At 40.9% G+C, this 22,152-nt stretch overlaps 1 protein-coding gene across 1 annotated transcript; it reads left to right on the top strand.

The window, feature by feature from the left end:
• Window positions 1-11,652: 11,652 nt before the first annotated feature.
• LOC134578013 (hepcidin-1-like) lies at window positions 11,653-14,594 on the top strand. Its single transcript, XM_063436973.1, has 3 exons — window positions 11,653-11,806; window positions 12,445-12,507; window positions 13,213-14,594. The coding sequence occupies exons 1-3, from the start codon at window positions 11,729-11,731 to the stop codon at window positions 13,312-13,314; spliced, it is 243 nt and encodes an 80-aa protein (XP_063293043.1). The 5' UTR covers window positions 11,653-11,728; the 3' UTR covers window positions 13,315-14,594.
• The last annotated feature ends 7,558 nt before the right edge of the window (window positions 14,595-22,152 follow it).

The raw sequence follows: 22,152 nt of genomic DNA on the forward strand, positions 1-22,152 counted from the left end.
GCACATGGTCTTGGTGTGAGCCCTGAAGCAAATGGAGCAGATGTGCAACAACATGCACGCTCTGTAACTGCATGCCCTCATATTAAAGTTATTGCACACCTGCACTTTGCCCAGCTTGTCTCTTTGTCTGCCTTCCTGTCTTGTGAGTGGGGTAAACGAGTGGTGGGAAGTGGAAGGCTCTGCGTCGCAAGGGCACAAGTCGGTGGAGTGAGAAGTGGAACTACATGAGGCACAGGACAAAGGCCTCAAACCGGCAAAATTATGGCAAAACAGTTTAGTGCCAATCTGGCACTAGTCGATTCTAATGTTGAACTGTGCCAGATGAGTAGCTGCCTTGGCCGACACTGATTTGTGATAGTCGTAAAATGAGGACCCTCCGTACTTGATGCCCAAGTCAACCACCTTGTGCATGTATAAGTTAAGCTCTTCCCTCCTATGTGGGTACACCATGCAGATAATGTCACGATAAATGCCAAATGCGATGACAAACTGGGGAATGGAAAGTTTTTTTATTTAGTCGTGGATCTCTGGCTCTTAAGACTACTGAAATGTCCCTGTAATTATACGCTCTGTTTTCTAGGATATCTTGGGAGGCTATGAGAAGAGACACTAGATTAACGTCCTTACCATCAAGAATGTCCTTCTTGATGGAAGCTGGGGCAGAGTGGGCTGGTGAGACGTATAGGGTAGTGGTAGTGGCTGGTGGAGAGTATGAGGGGTATGATAGACAAGAAAAGTACTGTTAAATTAGTAGTATCACGGTGATGTAGGTTTACGTGATTGTTGTTGACATCATAGTGAGGAATCTTAGACCAAGCACGTTTTGACGTTTAGTGGGTACTTTGGGAGGTGGGGAGACTGTATGAGGCCATGGAGGCTGAATGTGGCCTCAAGGGAAAAAACGTAAACTGGTAAACCTTCTTACCTGATACAGTAATACGGGATTCTGGGATACCACTTCCTGGAGATTTGTTTGAAGTAAAAGTAGTGGAACCTAAAAACATATGCATTCTAAGTATAAGGAACCAGAGTATATTTTTTTTGTTTTTGTTTAGGAAACAGAGATTTGCAATTGTGTTAATGGTCTATAATGAGCCTGGTTAAAAAAGCACGTAAGAGCTTAACCTATGACCTGCAAAACTAAGAAAAGATGTAGTGAGTGGAGCAACCTTAGTAACGCAGACGACTAGTTTGAATTCTAGGGACAGGGAAAATAAATAGTACTATAATAGACTAAGTTTCAGCAGGGTTAAATAATGGTGCTTGGTGGTGTATAAGCATACCGTTACTTATAAAGTGATTGTGGCTGAACTGTGCCTTTAAGAAGATTCCCCTGAGTAAAAATTTGTGTCCCATAATTTAATGTGACCATAGACGGGAAATAGTGAAACACAGAAATTACTATTTTAGCCAGTGGTGACTGAAGAGCCAAATACTGAACACATAAATTGATATAAGATAAAGATAATGGGAAAGGGTGAGTGCTTTCGTTTCTGTGAATGGCATAGCGAGGTACATTCATGACAGATTAGTGAAATTTAAACGCTGAAGCCTCCTGCGTTTGGCTAAACGAACGAATGCGGATTGTAAACAGAAAAGACCAGCTGCGTTCGGTTAAGTGGAGCATACGAAAGACTGAACGAAAGCCGTTTATATGCGTTCGGCTGTACAAACGTACGAATGAACAGACGAACATAAGTAAGTTTAGTGCGGGCGGTAGTTAAAACGAAAGACAAACGAAGGTGTGTGTACTCTGCGGTCGGCAGTTACAAACAGAGAAAGTGCTCGAATGGTTATAATGAAGGGAACCCTTCCCCGCGTTTTTAGGCCCGAACGTGGGAAATAGCTGAACGCTATTTCCCACGTTATGCTTACGTGGACGTGCCAGTCTCGTGACCGGAAGCCGGGTAGCGAAGTCGGATAGAAGTTGGTTGACTGGCACGGAGGTTGGAGGCAGGAGCTGCTGGCGACAGACTGCTTGCTGGAGACTGGATGGACCGGAAGTGTTGGTTGCTATGGAGAAGACAAACAGCTTGAACGGCAAAGGTAAGTAGGGGGGTAGGGGTTTAATAGGGTCATAACTCCTCCCACAAATTCAGGCCAAATGGCCTTCCAACATATTTAATATACAACTAGTATAGGCACACAACAGCTTCATATTTTTCTTTATTCAAAGTAACTGATAACATTTCTGTCTTGCTGTAACTTGACAAAGGACTCATAGTGAGACCAAAACGTTGTAAAATGTCTTGACCCAATAAAGCTGTATGAATATGAAGCTGTTGTGTGCCCATACCAGTTGTATTTTCTATGTTAATGAGAAACTAGAGACATCTACTGATCAGCCACAACATTAAAATCATTGACAGATAAAATCAATAACATTGATTATATGGCACCTGCCAAGAGGTGGGATATATTAGGCAGCAAGAGAATAGTCAGTTCTTGAATTTCATGTGTTGGAAGAAGGAAAAATGGACAAGCGAAAAGATCTGAGTGACTTTGACAAGGGACAATTAGTGATGGCTAGAGAACTGGGTCAGAGCATCTCCAAAACAGCAAGTCTTGGGTATTCCCGGTATGCAGTGATTAGTACCTAACAAAACTAGTGAAAGGAATAACAACCAATAAAGTTGTGTCAGAGTCGTGGACGCCCAAAGCTCATTGATGCTTGTGGGAGCGAAGGCTAGCTAAAATTGCTGAAAACATAATGCTAGTCATGATCAGGGACGTATTTGCCATGGGGCAAACAAGGCATTTGCCTTGGGTGACAATTTCAAGGGAGCAGCAAAAAACGCCGCCCAGGCAAATACCTGTTTGCCTCGTTTAATGGGAGCCCAAGAGCTTGCTGGCCGGCCACCTTTAGGCTCCCCCAGGGCAGGCGGCTGGACGTGCAGGCGGTCGGGCAGTCACACTATGCTGTCAGCGAGGGAGCACTTTCCCCTGAGCTCTCTGCTCAGCTCCTTCACGCGACCCGGGGTAATCCTGGGAGCCAGAATATGACGTCATATTCTGGCTCCGGGCATCACTGCGGCGCCCGAGCCGAGCAGAGAGCTCAGGGTAAAGAGCTACCTCGCTGACAGCATAGTGTGACTACCCGCCCGCCCTGGAAACAACCGTCCGAGTAATAGTGTATGTCTATCAGTGTGTCAAATCAGTGAGTGTATGTCATTGTCAGTGTATACGAGAGTGTGTGTCTGTCATTGAGTGTATGCATTTATCGGTGAGAGTGTGCGTCTGTAAGTGAGTGAGCATCTATCAGTCAAAGTGTGGCCTTGAAAGGAAGGGGTGGGGAAAATTAAAATTAGGGGGGGTGCCCGAGCACCGTCCTGCCTAAGGCAGCACAAATCCTAAATACACCACAGGTCATGATATGTGTCACAACACACAGTGCATCACAGTTTGCTGCATATGGGGATGCGTAGCTAAATAGCGGTCACAGTGCCCACGATGACCTCTGTTGACTGCCGCAAGCACTTTCAATGTGGACGTGAGCGTCAGAACTGGACCATGGAGCAGTGGAAGAAGGTTGTCTGATCTGATGAATCACGTTTTCTTTTAGATCAGGTGGATGGCTGATGGCGTTTGTGTCATTTACCTGGTAAAGAGGTGGCAGCAGGATGTATTATGGGAAGAAGGCAGTGTTATGCTCTGGGCAGTGTTCTACTGGGAAACCTTGGAAACTGGCCTTCATGTTGATGTTACCTTTACATGTACCACCTACTTAGAGATTGTTGCAGACCACGTAAACCCCTTTATGTCAGTAGCATTTTCTGTTGGCAGTGGCCTCTTTCAGTTGGATAATGCACCCTGCCACACTGCAAACATTTTAGGAATGGTTTGAGGAACATGGCAAGAGCTCCAGGTGTTGCCTTGGCCTTTAACCCCTTAAGGACCAAACTTCTGGAATAAAAGGGAATCATGACATGTCACACATGTCATGTGTCCTTAAGGGGTTAAATTCCCCAGATCTCAATCCTATTGAGCATCTGTGGGATGTGCTGAAACTCTAAATGCAATCCATGAAGACCCCACATCGCAACTTGCAGGATTAAATGATCTGCTGCTACTCTATTGGTGCTATATATCACAGGACACATTCAGAGGTCTTGTGGAGTCCATGCCCCAATGCATCAGCCCTCTCGGCAGCACAAGGGGAACATACACGACAGTGGCGTACACATGACCTATGGGGCCCCGGTGCGAAAATTGATCCGTGGGCCCCCCCCCCACACGCTTACTCTGTGCAGGCCGGGGCCGCAAGACATGGCGGCGGGCACCTGTTCGCAGGGGTTGCAGGGTTGCGACCCCTGCGACCGCGGTATGTACACCAGTGCATGCAGATGCACACACACTTAAAGGACCACTACAGACACCCAGATCACATCAGCTCAATGAAGTGGTCTGGGTGTCAGGTCCCTCTAGTTTTAACCCTGCAGCTAAAAGCATAGCAGTTTCAGAGAAACTGCTATGTTTCACTGAGGGTTAATCCAGCCTCTAGCGGCTGTCTCACGGACAGCCGCTAGAGGAGCTTCAGCGATTCTAAGACACTGAACGTCCATAGGAAAGCAGTGAGTAATGCGTTTGCCTCTTGCCGTGCATGCGCATTCGGAGCTGAGCGGCGGAGGGATCCCCAGCGCCAAGGGAGTCCGGCGCTGGAGAAAGGTAAGTGCTGAAGAGACACACACACTCTCACGAACAGACGTATACACACTAGCTAACAGACACACACATTTACTGACAGAGACACAATCAGCGACAGACATACATACACACTCACTGACAAACACACACTCACTAACAGACATCAAACAGACTCACTAACACAAACACACTCAGTAACAGACACACACAGTAACACACTCACTGACACTCACTAGCAGACACACACTCACTGACACTAACACTAACACACACAATAACACTCACAGTAACAGTAACACACACACTAACACTCACAGTAACACTAACACACACACTAACACTCACAGTAACACTAACACAAACACACACTAACACTCAGAGTAACACTAACACACACACACACTAACACATTTTTTTTTAAATTTAATCCCCCCAGCCTCCTTACCTTTTGGAGTGCTGAGAGGATTCCCTGGGGTCCCGTGGTGCTGCTGGGCTCCTGGGGGGGCAGTCACCCGGCGGGCAGGCAGGCTGGCCGTTGCGCGAGGGAGCACTCTCCCCTGAGTTCTTCCTCTTCAGCTCCCTCGCGCGCCGCGTACTGATACCGGCACCGGAAGATGACGTCATCTTCCGGCTCCGGTATCAGTGCGGCGCGCGAGGGAGCTGAAGAGAAAGCACTCTGGGGAGAGTGCTCCCTCGCGCACTGGCCAGCCTGCCTGCCCGCCCGCTGGGTGTAAGCAGGGCCAGCCTCGGGGGGCCCGGAGGTGGCCGGCTCCTGGGCCCCCCAGGAGAAGAGGCTGGCCCAGTGCGTACATACCGGGTCGCAGGGGCGGCCGGGCCCCCTGGTGGGCCGGGCCCGGTCGCAGCCGCGACCCCTGCGACCCTGGTATGTACGCCACTGATACACGATGTTAGGCAGGTGGTTTTAATGTTGTGGCTGATCAGTGCATATACTAGCTTTCAGAACTGATAAATGGAAAGAGAGGCTGTCATGATGGGACTTGTTTATGCTGGAAAATCGGCGCCTAGGAGGGCATGTGCTAACAGTTTATTCAAGGTCTATACACATGGCCTGTCTTGTGACAGGTTAATCAGCATAGCTGACTGTGGGACACAAGGTCATGACTTGAGATAGAAGATTAGGATGGTTCCGCCTGTAGCAACAGGAAGCAATGGAATGGATCGCCTCAAGAGGCGTCACTGACCGGAATGTGTACCTTTGTGGAAAATTACAAAATATACAGGTTTATTCAATAAACAGTGAGGTTGGTGAATTGATTGATAAGTTGCAACATTTCAGTCGAAATCTTAGGGGGGAAAAGCTTCAGCATTGGAATCTTGAGTAGCCAATTTCAATGCGCCTCTCCGTACACCATGTGTCCCATTTCTTTGACTTGCCTATCCATCTTGTGATCTCCCCACCAACCTGATACTTTGGTCTAAAAATTGCCCCTGGCCTGTCAACTCACTGCTTAGTGAATAATCACAATAGTTACAATAAATAATTCAACAGGCTAGATTCATAGGTGGCTCTGATTTGTATCGCTCACGCTTCCCCCAAAAAACATTAAAACGAGAGACTTTATCATTCCAATAAAATAGATACCTAGAAAGGGAACACATTATTTTGTGTACAGCTAAAAAAATCAATAGCTCTTTTTGTGGTTTTTGTTTTTAAATTGTGTTTCACTGTATTTCCTCAATTTGGGTCTCTCAAAATTTAGTGCAGTTTATTAAAATACCCAAGACAGCGGAAACTTTATCATTTGCGTTTAGTAAACTGAACTTCAAGAACTGAAAAGCATGTTGAGAAAAAGAAAAAATTACACCACTTCCTGAAAAGCAGTTAGTTATTTCTTGTTTAGAATATTCAAGACATGGAAAAATATATCTCAAAATCCTTATATGACAGCGTTGTTTCTCCGGCAAGTGCGGATCTTGCCAAGCTAACATGGTGTCACCTTGTAGCTATTAAATGTAATCTGCATTCAGTGGACTTCAGGTGTAAGGATCTTGTAAAATAATTGCATTGGGTTTGAAGCCTTTCAGCTTAAACAGAAAAATGGTGTGCGTAAGTGCATTAAAATTAGAAACAGACGCACACCAGGTATTTCGACATGTCCACCTCCATCAGTTTGACCTTGAGGTAAGTGTCCCTCCAGTTCAATGTGCACCATTAAAAGTGCCAGAGGTTATTAAACAGGTAGTTAAGGCAGGTAAGTACAAGGCAAATGTACATATTGCACCCGTAACGAACCAGCTGACTGCATCTGCAAAATGGCGATAGTAAGTCAGGACTCTGCGCAGATCCCTTCGCACCAGAAAGAAGAGTGTGCAGATTTTTACTGACACCGGGATATGAATGGCTTTCTGCAACAACTATATCTGTTAATTCTGTCCACAAGGTACATTAAAAAGTGCCCCTAACTCGTGCACTCAGTAACGACTCCCATACTTCTCTGCCAGCCTATATTAACCAAAGGATTATGGGAGTTGTAGTACGACAACAGCTGAGAAGCCTGTGTTTGACACCACCTGCACTAGCTTTCCTTTAATAAGTGGATTTACCCGCAGTATAAACACTAATCCCTAAAACGTCACGGTGGTTTTACAAGCGCCATTTAACTCTGTCCTGCAACTTGTTGGGCAATCTGTAATCAGTCTTGGACTGCAATTCTCATCATGCTCTGGCGCTTTGAAAATAAAATGAGCTGCAGTTTAACAGCAGCCATAACATGAGTTCAAGTTTCAAAACATGACCGAAAGACTGACTATTGTAGTTTTCAGTAAATAACTTCAATAGTAACATGAAGATAGTACATTGCCACAGACTGGCCAGGTCTCCATCTCCCCCTTCCTCCACCGTCACTGTCTCCGGCGAGAGGTCAGTGGCTGTTCTAATGCCTTCTGGCGCCCCTGGGTCTGACTATGCTCGACTACTGGGAGCCAGCAAATGGTGAACTTCAGACCAGTACATAGAGAATGGGAGGGAGCACAGCTTCTACCCACTAAATCACTCCCTCGAAACCTCTCCGTTATACTGTTAGAGTCAATCAGATGTAGCAAAATAAATGCTAAAATGTTCATTATTTTTGGAATCTTGCACTTTTTAAATCCAAAAATTAGCTATTTTTTTATACTGAAAGACAGGATAAAGAAATCATGATTTGCTTAGGAAGTAAAAAAATTAAAAAGTTATTTCTAAAGTGATTAAAGAAACTTCCTGGATATTAAGTTGTTATGGTACCAGGAAGTCTTTGCCACTGGCTTACTTTTAGGGGCTATATACGTGTGTTTCTCATGCCATTTTGTGAATGGAGAGTTGACACCCTCAGCCTATCAAGCCTCGGACTCAAACAAATGTTTAGAGGGCAGAGCTGAGTCGTTCGCTATTTGTCCACTGAAGGTTAAATGGCACCAGGTACCAGCTGGCACTATAAAAACCTGATTCCAATTAAGTTGTTATGGTGCTCTGAGCATTCCTTTAAATGAGCACTATAGTGCCAGGAAAACAAACCTGTTTTCCTGGCATTATAGGGTTATTAGGTACCCCCCCCCCTCCCTTGTGCCCCCCTGCTGGCCTGAAGGGGTTAGAACCCCTTCAGCCACTTACATTAATCCAGCGCAGGTCTCCCTCAGCGCTGGTGACCTCTCCTCAACCTGCCAACATCAGCTCCCGAGTTGAGCCGAATGCACATGCGCAGCCAGAGCCACGAGCATTCAAACCGCCCATAGGAAAGCATTACTCAATGCTTTCTTATGGGGATCTGAACTCATGCTGCGTGAGTTCAATGCGATTTTCACACTGAGAATCGCGGAAGCGGACACTAGAGGCTGGATTAACACACAGTGAAACATAGCAGTGTCTTTTAAACTGCTATGTTTACAGCTGCAGGGTTAAAACTAGCGGGACCTGGCACCCAGATCACTTCATTGAACTGAAATGGTCTGATTGCCTATAGTGGTCCTTTAAATATCTGCATAATCTAAAAATGCTATTTTCCATAATAAAATTTGCTTCTGAATAATATTAATCATGATCCACATGTTTTGCATATCCATAACTGCAGAAACACATACAAGGTAAGATGGGCGGGCTACACACCTGTACACCTAGGTCGGGAAAAAACTCATACTGGGTGACTTTCAATTACAAACCAGCTTTTTCTTGCATAGCTTGTAGACATCCCCCAACATTACTAGGAAAATAGAAAAAAAAATACTCAAATGTGCAAATTGTGCTGTGAGGTGTAAAATGACCTTTTACTAATGGCTTTGGACATTGGCAGCCGGATCAGAGTTTACACAATTACAATATATCAGTTTTATATAAAAGAGGACACACACTTCACACACAAAGGTTTTCAGCAAGCTAAAGTGCTTCAGAGTTCTAGCATGTCCCTTTAAAATATAACAAACAAAAAAATCATATCTAAAAAATAACAAAATATTACAATATTTTTCAAAATATTGAACCACTTAAAGAGTTTGTTTAAAACATGGGTCCTCAAACTCCGGCCCCCCAGATGTTGCTGAACTACAACTCCCATGATTCTCTGGCTATCTATGTAATTCAAAGAATCATGGGAGTTGTAGTTCAGCAACATCTGGGGGGCCAGAGTTTGAGGACCCATGGTTTAAAATAATTTGAAAAGCTTATCCAACAATGTTAAATCAAAGCCATGCTGTTCAGTTAATAAACCCATATTTTTTTCATTTCTTACATACCAAAAGCTTATCTAAACATTTATCTGTACTAGGGGGCAAACAAAATGCAACCCGAAATAGCAATACATTTTCCATATTTACAGGATTACTGCATTTCCCTGTTGTATGAAAAGGTTTTGCAGGTTGTTGTTTTTTTTTCCCTACAATGAATACTTTGCGAAAGTACAACATTCTCAGACTACAACCTATGTAACCCAAGCAATACTTGTGAAATTCTGGAGAAGTTTTTTTTAAAATTGCCAAAGAGAACAAAGTGAAAAAGAAAGATACAAGTAAAAGATTTAATCAAACTGTATTTTTAAAAAAAAATTACTTAAAAACGCAACCTAAAACAGAGCAAAGCAATTAAAGAATGTCATATTGGTGAGCAAAGTAAAGGTCTTGCTGCTACACACGTGCAGTTTGTTTAGTTCCGAATGTACATTCGGATGAATTTCGTGGAAATTCGGATGCTTACGAATGTCTGAATTGCCGAAGTCCCGAACCGAACCGAATGCTATTAGTCCGAATTGCCAAAGCAGACAATTTTTTTTACTTAGACAAATTTCCGAACCGAACCAAATTTTTGGCCCATGCACATCCCTACTTGCTGCTCTCTAAAAAGCAAATACTGTGGCAATATCTAAGGATTGTATTCAAGAAATCTTTAGCTTAAGCTAACGTGTTTTTAAATGGCTCAGCGATTTTTAATAGCGATTGCATTTACCTTACCTTTTGCAAGTGTTAAATAATATTTCCCAGCATGCAACTCACTTCCTCTTAGTGATCAGTAACTCAGTTGCATATTTTTGCATCAATGTTATGTATAATGTTTGTTAACAGATGCATAAATCGCAATAAAGGTGTAATAGTAGTGGCAGAACTAGCGCCGGCTCAGGGGGCTCCATGCACTTAGTGTCACCCGATAGACATGTTACAGAGAAACATTGTTTACATTTTCTCATCTCTGTATGAAACAATGTTTCTATTTCTCCTCGTTATTTGTATTGTTTGCCCTGGTTGTGCCTTGTCTGAGCTAGATTATGATGTAATTTGATAAATATTTAATATTTGTTTAAAAGAAAACGGAGCATCTCATGAGCAAGGTATAGGTGTTTTTTTAATATATTATTCAATGGTGTAAAATCCAGAGAAGTAGCTGTTCCCATTTAAAGGGATACTTCAAGCAACCACCTGTCTCGTTATACAAGGAATGCACATTTATGGAGCTAGACAAGAGGCTCCCTGTCTCATGTGATCCGACTTATTATGTCTTAGAGGAATCAATGATAACCGTGACTGCACACGATTTTATACCGCATGCGCTTGTATTTGGCGACTTGTACAGTATCTATCATAGAATTAATTGAGACAGCCTTCACAGCAGTCAAGAGAAAGCATACCTCACACATTGAGAAGTATGGAATCAGAATGGACCTTCAAGGGGACATTGCCGGTACTGCAACTCTGATGACACCTAAAATGGGTGGACCTGCCTGGGAATTGGGTGTATCTGCCCCCCCAGAAGAGGCATGTTAGGCTGGCATCATGCATGCCAGACTGACAGACAGCTTCCTGGCTTGGCCCCAACATACAGAACGGTGTAGAGAGCTCCTGCCGAAAAGCTCTCTGCGTTGTCCTAGTGCCTGCTGCACAGTACGGGCAAGTCTAAGCAAGTACCTAGACAGGTCGCTACTATCCCCAGATGCAGGACACCAGGGAATTAAATCAGAATAGCAGGACAGGACCCCAAAACAGAGATAGTCCCACTAAAATTGGGACAAAGGGCGACTTGAGAAACTGTGGCAGCAAGTAGTCTCATTGATGGAAAAAGAAGATAATAGCTGGTCAAGCGATTTCATTCATGTCTTTTCATGAAACTACCTATCTAGCAGAAACCCATCAGGCAGGGGTTTATGAGAGGAAAACAGGGCTCCCATTACAAATTATTAGCCACTTCCTGATCCCATCAGGCAATGAAGATTTGAAGAGCGTAAAAGCAATTAAAAACTCATATAATGGAAAGAGTTGGATCAGCCTGTTCTCAAGTAACATATTACGCATATCATTTCGAACATTTTAAAATTCCAAAACATATTCCACAACTAGATTTCAGGAGAACAGATTTGTAACTAGGATTGCCTGTAAAAAAAATAATATGTAAACATAACAGATAATCAGTGGACAGATAAGGACAGATAACACAGAGCTATCAGGAACATGACCTTCTGTGTATGACTCCATGGCTGGGGAAGGCCCATAAATAGAGCTCTCCTACAGCAGGAGAGATAGAATCAGTTCTCACCGACTGATCGAGCCTGAAAGACAGAGAGAATATCTTAAAGACCATCTTAACAACCATCTCAGAGACTCCAAGAAAATGAAGACACTTGCCCTCTGTGTGCTGTTTCTTCTATCCGTGCTCTACAATAGGGTCCACAGTGCTTCCCTGGTCAAGGTAAGTGTATATATATATATATATATATATATATTATGAATTTTAATGTCAGACCATGCCATGAAATTTGAGGGCTTAAAGAGATTTTATTTTTCAAACCCAATTTGCTTGTGATAATTTTGTTGTACGATACTATATAAGTCACCATCAAAAATCAATCTGCAAAAAAAAATCTTTATCGATTTCTTTTTAATCACTGTAATTCCTTAATCCCTGTCTGTCTTTAATACGTCATTATGTTTTGTCTTACCAGCTACCCCTATCTCCCCTTTTCACAAACTCCCAAAAATTCATCTATTCACCATCTTCCTTTACCTCACCAGTTCCTTTTTCTGCAACTCGTCAGAACTAAATACCTACTACATCAGAACTGTTAGATAATAAATCTAAATAGAGCTAGTAGGTTTTGGTTGTTTTTTTTTTTTACCTAAAAAGCTCCAACATACTCTGTGGTGCTGTATAGTAGATAGACAGTGTATAATACTGTTTATTCAGTTCATGTGACCTTTTTCTCAATGTTTTTAGATTTTTATCATAGAGTGGCGATGTCAGAGTATTGTCTTCTAATATTTGATAGACTGTCAGCTCGTTTTATAAATTAACATAGGTTAACAGTAATTTTATTTTTCATTACACAGAATGAAATGATTAATGATGCAGACCAAGTATCCGATCCAGAGTGGTCAGAATCAAATATTATGGTAAGTCCACATCCGATCTGGAAATATAATTGTCTCAAATTACAATGCATGTCTGAAGATTGCTTCCGATTTTGACATAGTTCTCTAACTTCTTATGATTTAAGGAAATAATCCATTTTATAAGTAGCGACTATGAGATAGAGCTATTCAGAGTATTTTAAAATGTATGACCTTCTTACTCACATTTATGGATACATGTCAATATTTATAATGGACTAAGATGGACTTTTTTTGTGGTTGCAGTTACTCAGGCAGCCACTAGAGGTGCTTCCTAGCCCATTGCTGGACAGAGTGCTTTGCATGAAGTTCCTGAATGCTCCCCACAGAGATCCATTGATTTAATTAATGAGGAGATGCTGATTGACGCAGCATGGCGTTTTTCCGCACATGCCCAATAGCCTCCCAAAGCCTTCCTATAGGAAAGGATTGGCTGAGAACGTCAAATCAGATCATCGCAGTCACGAAGGCAGAGCAAGGCGCTAAGCTATTCTGGCCTACATTTCGCAAATCTCACGTCAATTCTCCACAATGCTCTGGTTTACGGAATGACCCCCCTCTCCCTTCTCCATTAACTTTTAGTGTGTATAAAATGAGGAAGAAGGGAAATGTATATATATAGATTACATAGTATATCCCGTTACCAAACCCTGGGCCGATGAAAGCCGGGACAATATTAAACTCGCTTTTTTTCTTCACTTTTATCAGGAGCCCCTTCTTAGGACGAAACGTCATTCACATCTTTCTATCTGCACCATCTGCTGTAACTGCTGTAAGAAGAAAGGCTGCAACTTCTGTTGTCTAACGTGAACCCGCGGCTCTTCTCGAGAGGGGACTGAAGGATGACTCTGAATCCTAAGATATGCGTTTAAAAGACACACCGTAGCTCCAATCACTAGTCTTTCTGCAAGCTCTTTGCTCTGTGATAAAGCCCGATCCTAAACTGCGAAGGGCTAAAAGACATGAGTAAGACTGAACTGCGTGGAGTCCAACTACTACTTTACAAACGTTGTCCTCTTAAGGTCCTTGCTCTCTGCTGCTCACTGTCTCACCTTTATTTATACCTATTTTACGTTATTATTTCTCGATTTTGTATTGTAGCTTGTGTGTAAAGTTGTTTTGTATAATAAATATGTATATTATTTTTTTCAAGGTTCAAATACATTTATTTTATTTATAGAACTACAGGAAAGGCCTCAACAAACAAGTACAGTTAAAGGGACACTGCAATGGACATCTATAGTTACTTTTCTTAATTTAACTAGAGTGAGATCGTTTTTGAGCAGATTGCATTTGAGTGTCAGTTTCTTTAGCAATGACTTTTAGAGTTTATATCTGTTTCACGCAGTGAAATCAGCTGTTTTCATCTTTGAGTAGATAATTTTAACAAATATTTCAGTTTATCTCAGTTTCTCTGGGGTTGTCTCCATATCACTCAACACTGGCATCCTGCGAAGTGGGACACCCAAAGCAGACTCTCCCTGAAAGGATTGGCAGGTCCGCCAAGCTGCCTGTCAATCAAGCAGGCCAACCCAACAAGGGTGGAAAACCTAGTGCCCTAAGTGTAGCACAAGCGCGTGTGATATGATGCATTCACCTTACACTTTTAGGACAGTTTCCTGGTGTCCCCAAAATCAGGACACTAGGGAACAAAGTCAAGACTGTAGCACAGGACCATAAAATCTGAACTGTCTTGCCAAATCAAGAATGTTGGGAGGCCTGTCACTCTGATGGTCCAACTATGATGTACTGTTGTAAAATTCAGCATCATTAGGATCTTGCCCCAGAACTTCTAAGCCTTTCTAAACGTTGCTTTATTTACCAAGGCTGGGGTAGCAAAAAACATTTATTTTCTAGTAGTTTAACAAAATAAATGACTAGGTAAATTACTGATTTCTTACAAAAAAATAAAGTCCTAAGTTGCTTTGCGTGGGATATGTCCTAACAAAGGTCTGGTTTAATATGCACATGAGTGGGACTCGTGAACTACAGTGTGATATAAACATATACATTCCAAGTTCAATCTGTGATTCATTGTTCCTCCAACTGTACTTGTTTGCTTCATTAATAAATCTGTAATTTTTAAAATATGTTCAGTCTCATTTCTTATTTTAATTTATAGTTAATTAAATATAATTTTTTTCTTAAACTGTGCAATACAGGGCAGTCAGAATATGAAATGGTCGTACTGGAAGGTGGCCACAGCTTGCTGTCACGATACCATGATGCTCAATAAACTCATTGCCGCTTTAAGCGAGAAATAAGAGTGGCACATGCACTGAGATGGGAGGAAGAGGTACAAAATAATAATTGGGTATCGACAGAAGCTTATTTCTTTAAAGAAATACATCTGAATTCAATTCTTTATCGTGATGATTTAACTAGTATATAGTAAAAATTCACCATTATGGCATATCTCAAAGGCCGGCGGAATTCTAATCATAAATACTCCTTGATCCCATTTCCAAGCCCGATCACGCCTATTGTGTGGATTCAGGAGAAGATTCATTCTCCTTTGCTAGAGATACTACTAAAGGCGGGATGTAGATACTTAAGAGATTTGTATGTTGATAATAAATTCCTCCTATTTGATTATATTCAGTCTAATTTGAATATTCCAGCTAATATGTGATTGGAACATAACAGGTTGAAATTGAGTATTTATTCATCGATCTATTGTCTAAAAGAGTTTAGACCGTTGACTTTTTGTGAAAAAATAATATGTTCAACAAATAGGAAGCATATGCTATCGAAATGCTTCAGTTTTTTGAGAGATGGGGATTTAAACATTAACCCCTTAAGGACTGGACTGTTTTTGCGATGTTGTACATTTGCGACCAGGCCTCTTTTTACACTTTTTGTGGTGTTTGTGTTTAGCTGTAATTTTCCGCTCTCTCATTTACTGTTCCTATACAAATTATATGTTGTTTTTTTCAGGACAAAAAAGGCTTTCTTTACATACCATTATTTATATAATCTCATGTAATTTAATAAAAAAAAAAAAGGATGAAAAATTTAAAAAAATACATGTTTTTTGACTTTTACTTGAAAAATCTTTTACTCATCTACAAAAGCGAATAAAATAAACTGCTAAATAGATTCAAAATGTTGTCCTGAGTTTTAAAATACCCAGTGTTTACATGCTTTTTTTTTTGCAAGTTATAGGGCTTTAGGTACAAGTAGGATATTGCGGTTTCAAAACGTAAATTTTTTCAAATTTATCAATAGTGACATTGTGACACTATTATCTGTCAAAAATCTCTGAATAACACCCCACATGTACATATTTTTTTTTAAAGTAGACAACCCAGGGTATTCAATATGGGGTATGTCCAGACTTTTTTAGTAGCCACCTAGTCGCAAACACTGGCCAAAGTTAGAGTTCATATTTGTTTGTGTGTGAAAAAAGTAAAAAAATAAATTGAACGCTAATTTTGGCCAGTGTTTGTGACTAAGTGGCTACTAAAAAAGACTGGACATACCCCATTTGCAATACCTTGGATTGTCTTCTTTTGCAAATGGTATGCCATCATGGGGGTAATTCTCATTCCTGGGCTACCATACGCTCTCAAAGGCAACGTAACCAACCGGGCCATTTTCAATGTAAAAATATTTGACCCATATATTTGACCCTGTAACTTTCAAAAATGCTATAAAATCTATACATGGGGGTACTGTTATACTCGGGAGACTTTGCTGAACACAAATATTAGTGTTTCAAAACAGGAAAACGTATCACAACAATTATATCATCAGTAAAAGTGCTGTTTGTGTGTGAAAATGCGAAAAAAAAGTCACTTTCACTGACAATATCATCGCTGTGATAGGTTTTACTGTTTTGAATCACTAATATTTGTGTTCAGTGAAGTTTCCCGAGTAAAACGGTACCCTCCATGTACAGGTTTTAGGGTGTCATAGAAAGTTACAGGGTAAAATACAGTGATAGCAAATTAAATTCTCTGTACTTTCGGCCTGGGTTGGCAGGCAGGTCCCTCAAATTGCAATTAATAAAATTACTTAATTATGTAAAAATATTACATAAATCCGCATGTAGAATTTAAATATATATGCATATTTATATATTTGAAGTCTACGTGTATATTTATATAATTATTTATGTAATTTTGTATATGGACATATGTATATTTCGTATTATTTTTATTTATTTATATATACATAGATATATATACAATTTCATTCTAAGTGTATTTTGATATAAATATATATATTTTAATATCAAAATACAGTTAGAATAAAATTTCATTTAGATATGTAATTTTTTTAAATTTGTATTATTATTTAAAAAAAATATTAATTTAATTTACTTATTATTTGTATTTTATAATAATATATATATATATATACGTGTGTAATTTAATTATAAGTGTATTTTTATATTAATATATGTACATATTAATATAAAAATACACTTAGCATGACATTATATATATGATATATAGACATATATTATATAGATATAATATATGTCATATAGACATATATTATATAAATATAATATATGTCTAAATATCATATATATATATATACACACACATATATAATTATTATTATTTTTTTAATTAACATTAACTTTATTTTTTTTATGATTTTACAGTTGCAGGGAGACTGCCTGTCAGCACAGACAGTCCCCCTGCAGGCAGACACATGGACACCTATTGTGACCATGTGATCACTGTGTTGAGCGATCACATGGCCCAAGGGGTCCTAATTCGCTGCGGGGAGACTGTCTGGGCTGCAGGCAGTCTCCACACACCGGGAGCACCGCCGGGGGAACGACGGCGATCGGGTAAGTACATAAGACCGTTAGGACGGTTCAGGACCGTCATCGGTCGGCAACGCAAAAATTGCCGATGACGGTCCTGAACCGTCCTCGGTCGCTAAAGGGTTAAATCTCTGAATGTAAGAATTTGGGAGGAAGAATTAAATCAATCTTGGCCCATGGAGATATGGTTGGCTGCTTTTGTCTCAACAGATAAATTAATTAAACATGTCTCATATAGGGAATTATATTTCAAAATTGCAAATAGATGGTATATAACGCCGCTTAAACTTTGGCAAATGAAGAAAGATGATATTTCTAAACTCTGTTGGAGAGGTTGTAACCAAGTAGGCTCAGCGATACATATGTGGTGGCTTTGCCCTTACATACATAAATATTGGAAGGAGGTACAATATGAGGTGTCTCGTATCACTGGTGAAAAGATTGTTTTAACCCCAGAACTGGCTCTGTTTCATTTCATAGCTAGTTACCGCACAAAATAACTAAAATCCCTCCTGCTTGGTACTCTTTCAATAGCGAAATGGTTGATTGTTGTAAATTGGAAAGCAGGGAGGTTGCCAAAATGGTTAGATGTGGAAAGGATCATGCAGAGAAATAGAGCATTAGAAAAAGAGGATGGGCAATTACAGGTTTATATAGCCCCGAATTATAGGTGGGCCATCTGGGACGACTATTGTTTAACCCATGGACAAAATTCTTTATAATCTAGGCTACTCATCAGCCCACCTCCCCAGGGAATTTTGGAACTATTTATGTGAGATGTGTGTGCTTGTGGTACATGGGTATTGAGGGTTTGTGACCCGGACACACCCCATCTTCCCGGGTTTTCCATTTTACAGCCTTTGGAATATTTCCTCACTCCTATCTATATAGAGTGTTTTTTATGTTCTAGGGCTTTTCCTCTAAGATATGGCTGGAGATGATGGTTAACATGTGGAATTGGAGTATCCCCTTAATTTAGGATTATGGGGGGATTGGTGAGGAAGTTGGGCAGATGGGGGAAGGATGCAGGTTATAACTTGTAATTTGGATTGATCACTATATTAAGATAGAATGTATTGAGAGATTGACTGTTGTATATGCTTTTTTTTATTCTTTTTGTGTAACCTGCTTCAAACCAATACCTATGTTGAGTGTAATGTATGCAAATTATTTTTTTTAATGTATTTTGTGATAAAATTAATTTAAAACAAATATTTTAAAAAAAGAGAGAGAAGAGACAAAAGTAAGGAAGAGGGGGAAATGGTTGGGTTAAAACATTAAAATAATGTTCTTTTCCACATCCCAGATTTTTGTTAAATGTCCAAGAGATTCATGCAGGTTGGCAGCAGAAGCATATAGTGGAGTGGGCGTCAAAGGATTTGCTGGGCTCCCGGGTGCACCCTGTGCTGATGCTGGTCACCAGGATATGATATCATCCCAGACCTGGCATCAATATTGAGGAGTATGGCACACAGTGCACAGAATGATCCCAGCAACTCTCAAAGGACCCCAGGAATGAAGCTCCACTCCGGCTGTCCCCCCAGGAAAAGTAGAACCTGGCGGCTCTCATTGCAAAAATTAAAAATACATTTTAAAACAAATCAATTCAAGTATGCATGTGTGTATATATGTGTATGACTGTACGTGTGTGTGTATATGTGTATGCATGTGTGTGTATGTGAATGACTGTACGTGTGTGTGTATATGAATGTGTGTGTATTGTAGTGATGCTGAGCAACAACAACACAATTCTACAGTTTGGGGGCCACCAGGTTTGCACACATCTCAGGAGGGATTTCTGTCCCACTCCTCTTTGCAGATCCTCTCCAAGTCATTAAGGTTTTTCGTGGCTGACATTTGGCAAATCAAACTTTCAGCTCCCTCCACAGATTTTCTATGGGATTAAAGGACCACTCTAGGCACCCAGACCACTTCAGCTTAATGAAGTGGTCTGGGTGCCAGGTCCAGCTAGGTTTAACCCTTTTTATATAAACATAGCAGTTTCAGAGAAACTGCTATGTTTATATAAGGGTTAAGCCAGCCTCTAAATCCTCTAGTGGCTGTCTCATTGACAGCCGCTAGAGGCGCTTGCGTGATTCTAACTGTGAAAATCACAGTGAGAGCACGCAAGCGTCCATAGGAAAGCATTGTAAATGCTTTCCTATGCGACCGGCTGAATGCGCGCGCAGCTCTTGCCGCGCATGCGCATTCAGCCGAAAGGGAGGAGAGGAGGCGGAGAGGAGGAGGAGAGCTCCCCGCCCGGCGCTGGAATAAAGGTAAGTTTTAACCCTTTCCTCTCCCCAGAGCCGGGCGGGAGGGGGTCCCTGAGGGTGGGGGCACCCTCAGGGCACTATAGTGCCAGGAAAATGAGTATGTTTTCCTGGCACTATAGTGGTCCTTTAAGGTCTGGAGACTGGCTAGGTCACTCCAGGACCTTAATGTGCTTCTTCTTGAGCCACTCCTTTGTTGCCTTGGCTGTATGTTTTGGGTCATTGTCATACTGGAATACCCATCCATGGCCCATTCCAATGCTCTGGCTGAGGGAAGGAGGTTCTCACCCAAGATTTGATGGTACATGGCCCCGTCCATTGTCCCTTTGATGCGGTGCAGTTGTCCTGTTCCCTTGGCAGAAAAAAAAAACCCAAGCATAATGTTTCCACTTCCATGTTTGACGGTGAGGATGGTGTTCTTGGGGTCATAGGCAGCATTCCTCCTCCTCCAAATACAGTGAGTTGAGTTGATGCCAAAAAGCTTGATTTTGGTCTCATCTTCACCCAGTTATCCTCTGAATCATTCAGATGTTCATTGGCAAACTTCAGATGGGCCTGTACATGTGCTTTCTTGAGCAGGAGAACCTTGCGGAAGCTGCAGGATTTCAGTCCTTCACAGCATAGTGTTTTACCAGTTGTTTTCTTGGTGACTATGGTCCCAGCTGCCTTGAGATCATTAACAAGATCCTCCCATGTAGTTCTGGGCTGATTCCTCACTATTCTCATTTGCGAATAACCGCACCAACTGTTGTCACCTTCTCACCAAGCTGCTTGGCGATGGTCTTGTAGCCCATTCCAGCCTTGTGTAGGTCTACAATCTTGTCCCTGACATCCTTGGACAGCTCTTTGGTCTTGGCCATAGTGGAGAGTTTGGGATCTGATTTATTGATTGCTTCTGTGGACAGGTGTCTTTTATCCAGGGAACAAGCTGAGATTAGGAGCACTCCCTTTAAGAGAGTGCTCCTAATCTCAGCTCGTTACCTGTATAAAAGACACCTGGGAGCCAGAAATCTTCCTGATTGATAGGGGATCAAATACTTATTTCCCTCATTGACATGCAAATCAATGTATAACTTCAAACAAACGTTCAAAATCAGCAGGGGATCAAATACTTTTTTCCATGTACTTTTAATTTACCACACTGAAGATTGATAGTTAAAAATCAATTTTATTCTAACGATATTTAAAAATATAGAAAATATATAAAAAAAAACTTTCCACATTTGGTCTTTTAAAAATCACAGATTAAGCCATGAGAAAGTCCAGACCTTATTTGAAAATGTTCGGCGTCCCGAAACAGCTGAATATTGGTGCTGCAGAGGTTACAAACAATGGTCTTTACTGGAACAAAGATGATAGATGATGGCTGATCGTGATATGAGTCAGACCCCTCCAGACGCGTTTCTCCGCATTCGGCGGCTTTGTCAAAACTTTATGGAAAGTTGTTTTTCTATATTTTTAAATATCGTTAGAATAAAATAGATTTTTAACTATCAATCTTCAGTGTGGTAAATGAAAAGTACATGGTATATTGATACCCCCTTTTTTTTTTCTATCTTTTACATATATATTGATCCATATAATGGAGTGGACAGTTTAACACATTACTGGACTTGTATTCATTTTCTCTCATTGTTGTATTGTATTGAGGTTTTTCTGTTTTTTTTTCTGGGATATATGCTACTTGCTATATAGAATTATTTAGCAGAGAAGGGGTTTTTATAGTTATTTTGTCCAAACACACTTAGTTTGACACCACTGGGTCCCAGGGAAGCATACCAAAAAGTATGGAAGCAGGGGGTCACGAAAAATATGTAATGTAGTCTTTTAGTGTATATGTCTATGTACATATCTGTGTGTGTGTTATCGTTTGTATTTTTGTTATCTGTGTGTATTATCTGTGTAAGTGTGTTATGGGTGTGTGTGTGTGTGTGTGTGTGTTGTTTGTATATGTGTTATGTGTGTGTATATTTTAACTGTGTGCATGTGTTATCTGTGTATATATGTGTTTTATCTGTGTGTGTGTTATGTGTCTGTGTATCTGCATGTATATCTGTGCATATTTATGTGTATCAGTGTTTGTATCTGTATGAGTGTAATTTTATGTATCTTGGTGTCTGTGCATCTGCACATGTGTTATTGTTAGAGTCTTTTATATGCATGTGTGTCAGTATGTGTCTGTGTATTTGTATCTGTATTAGTTCACCTGTGTATCTGCATGTGTGTCAGTTTGTATCTGTGTGTATCTGCATGTCTATACCTCTGTATCTGTATGTGTGTCGTCGTGTGTATCTGTGTATCTACAAGCGTGCCTGTGTGTGTGTGTGTGTGTATCTGTATATCTGGATTTGTCAGTGTGTGTCTGTACATGTGTTTGTTTATGTGTATCAGTGTGTGTATTAGTGTATATGTGTATACAACTCAGCATTCAAACTCCACCACTGAACACAAATACAGCCATGCATTCAAACATCAACACTACATACACCCGTACATTTAAAGGCAAACACTACACACAAGTAAAAAATTACTTTCAAATGGCAACACTACATAAAAACACACAACACTACACACAGATACACTTCTACATTCACA

Source organism: Pelobates fuscus, chromosome 11 (genome assembly GCF_036172605.1).
Source record: "Pelobates fuscus isolate aPelFus1 chromosome 11, aPelFus1.pri, whole genome shotgun sequence".
NCBI lineage: Eukaryota > Metazoa > Chordata > Amphibia > Anura > Pelobatidae > Pelobates > Pelobates fuscus.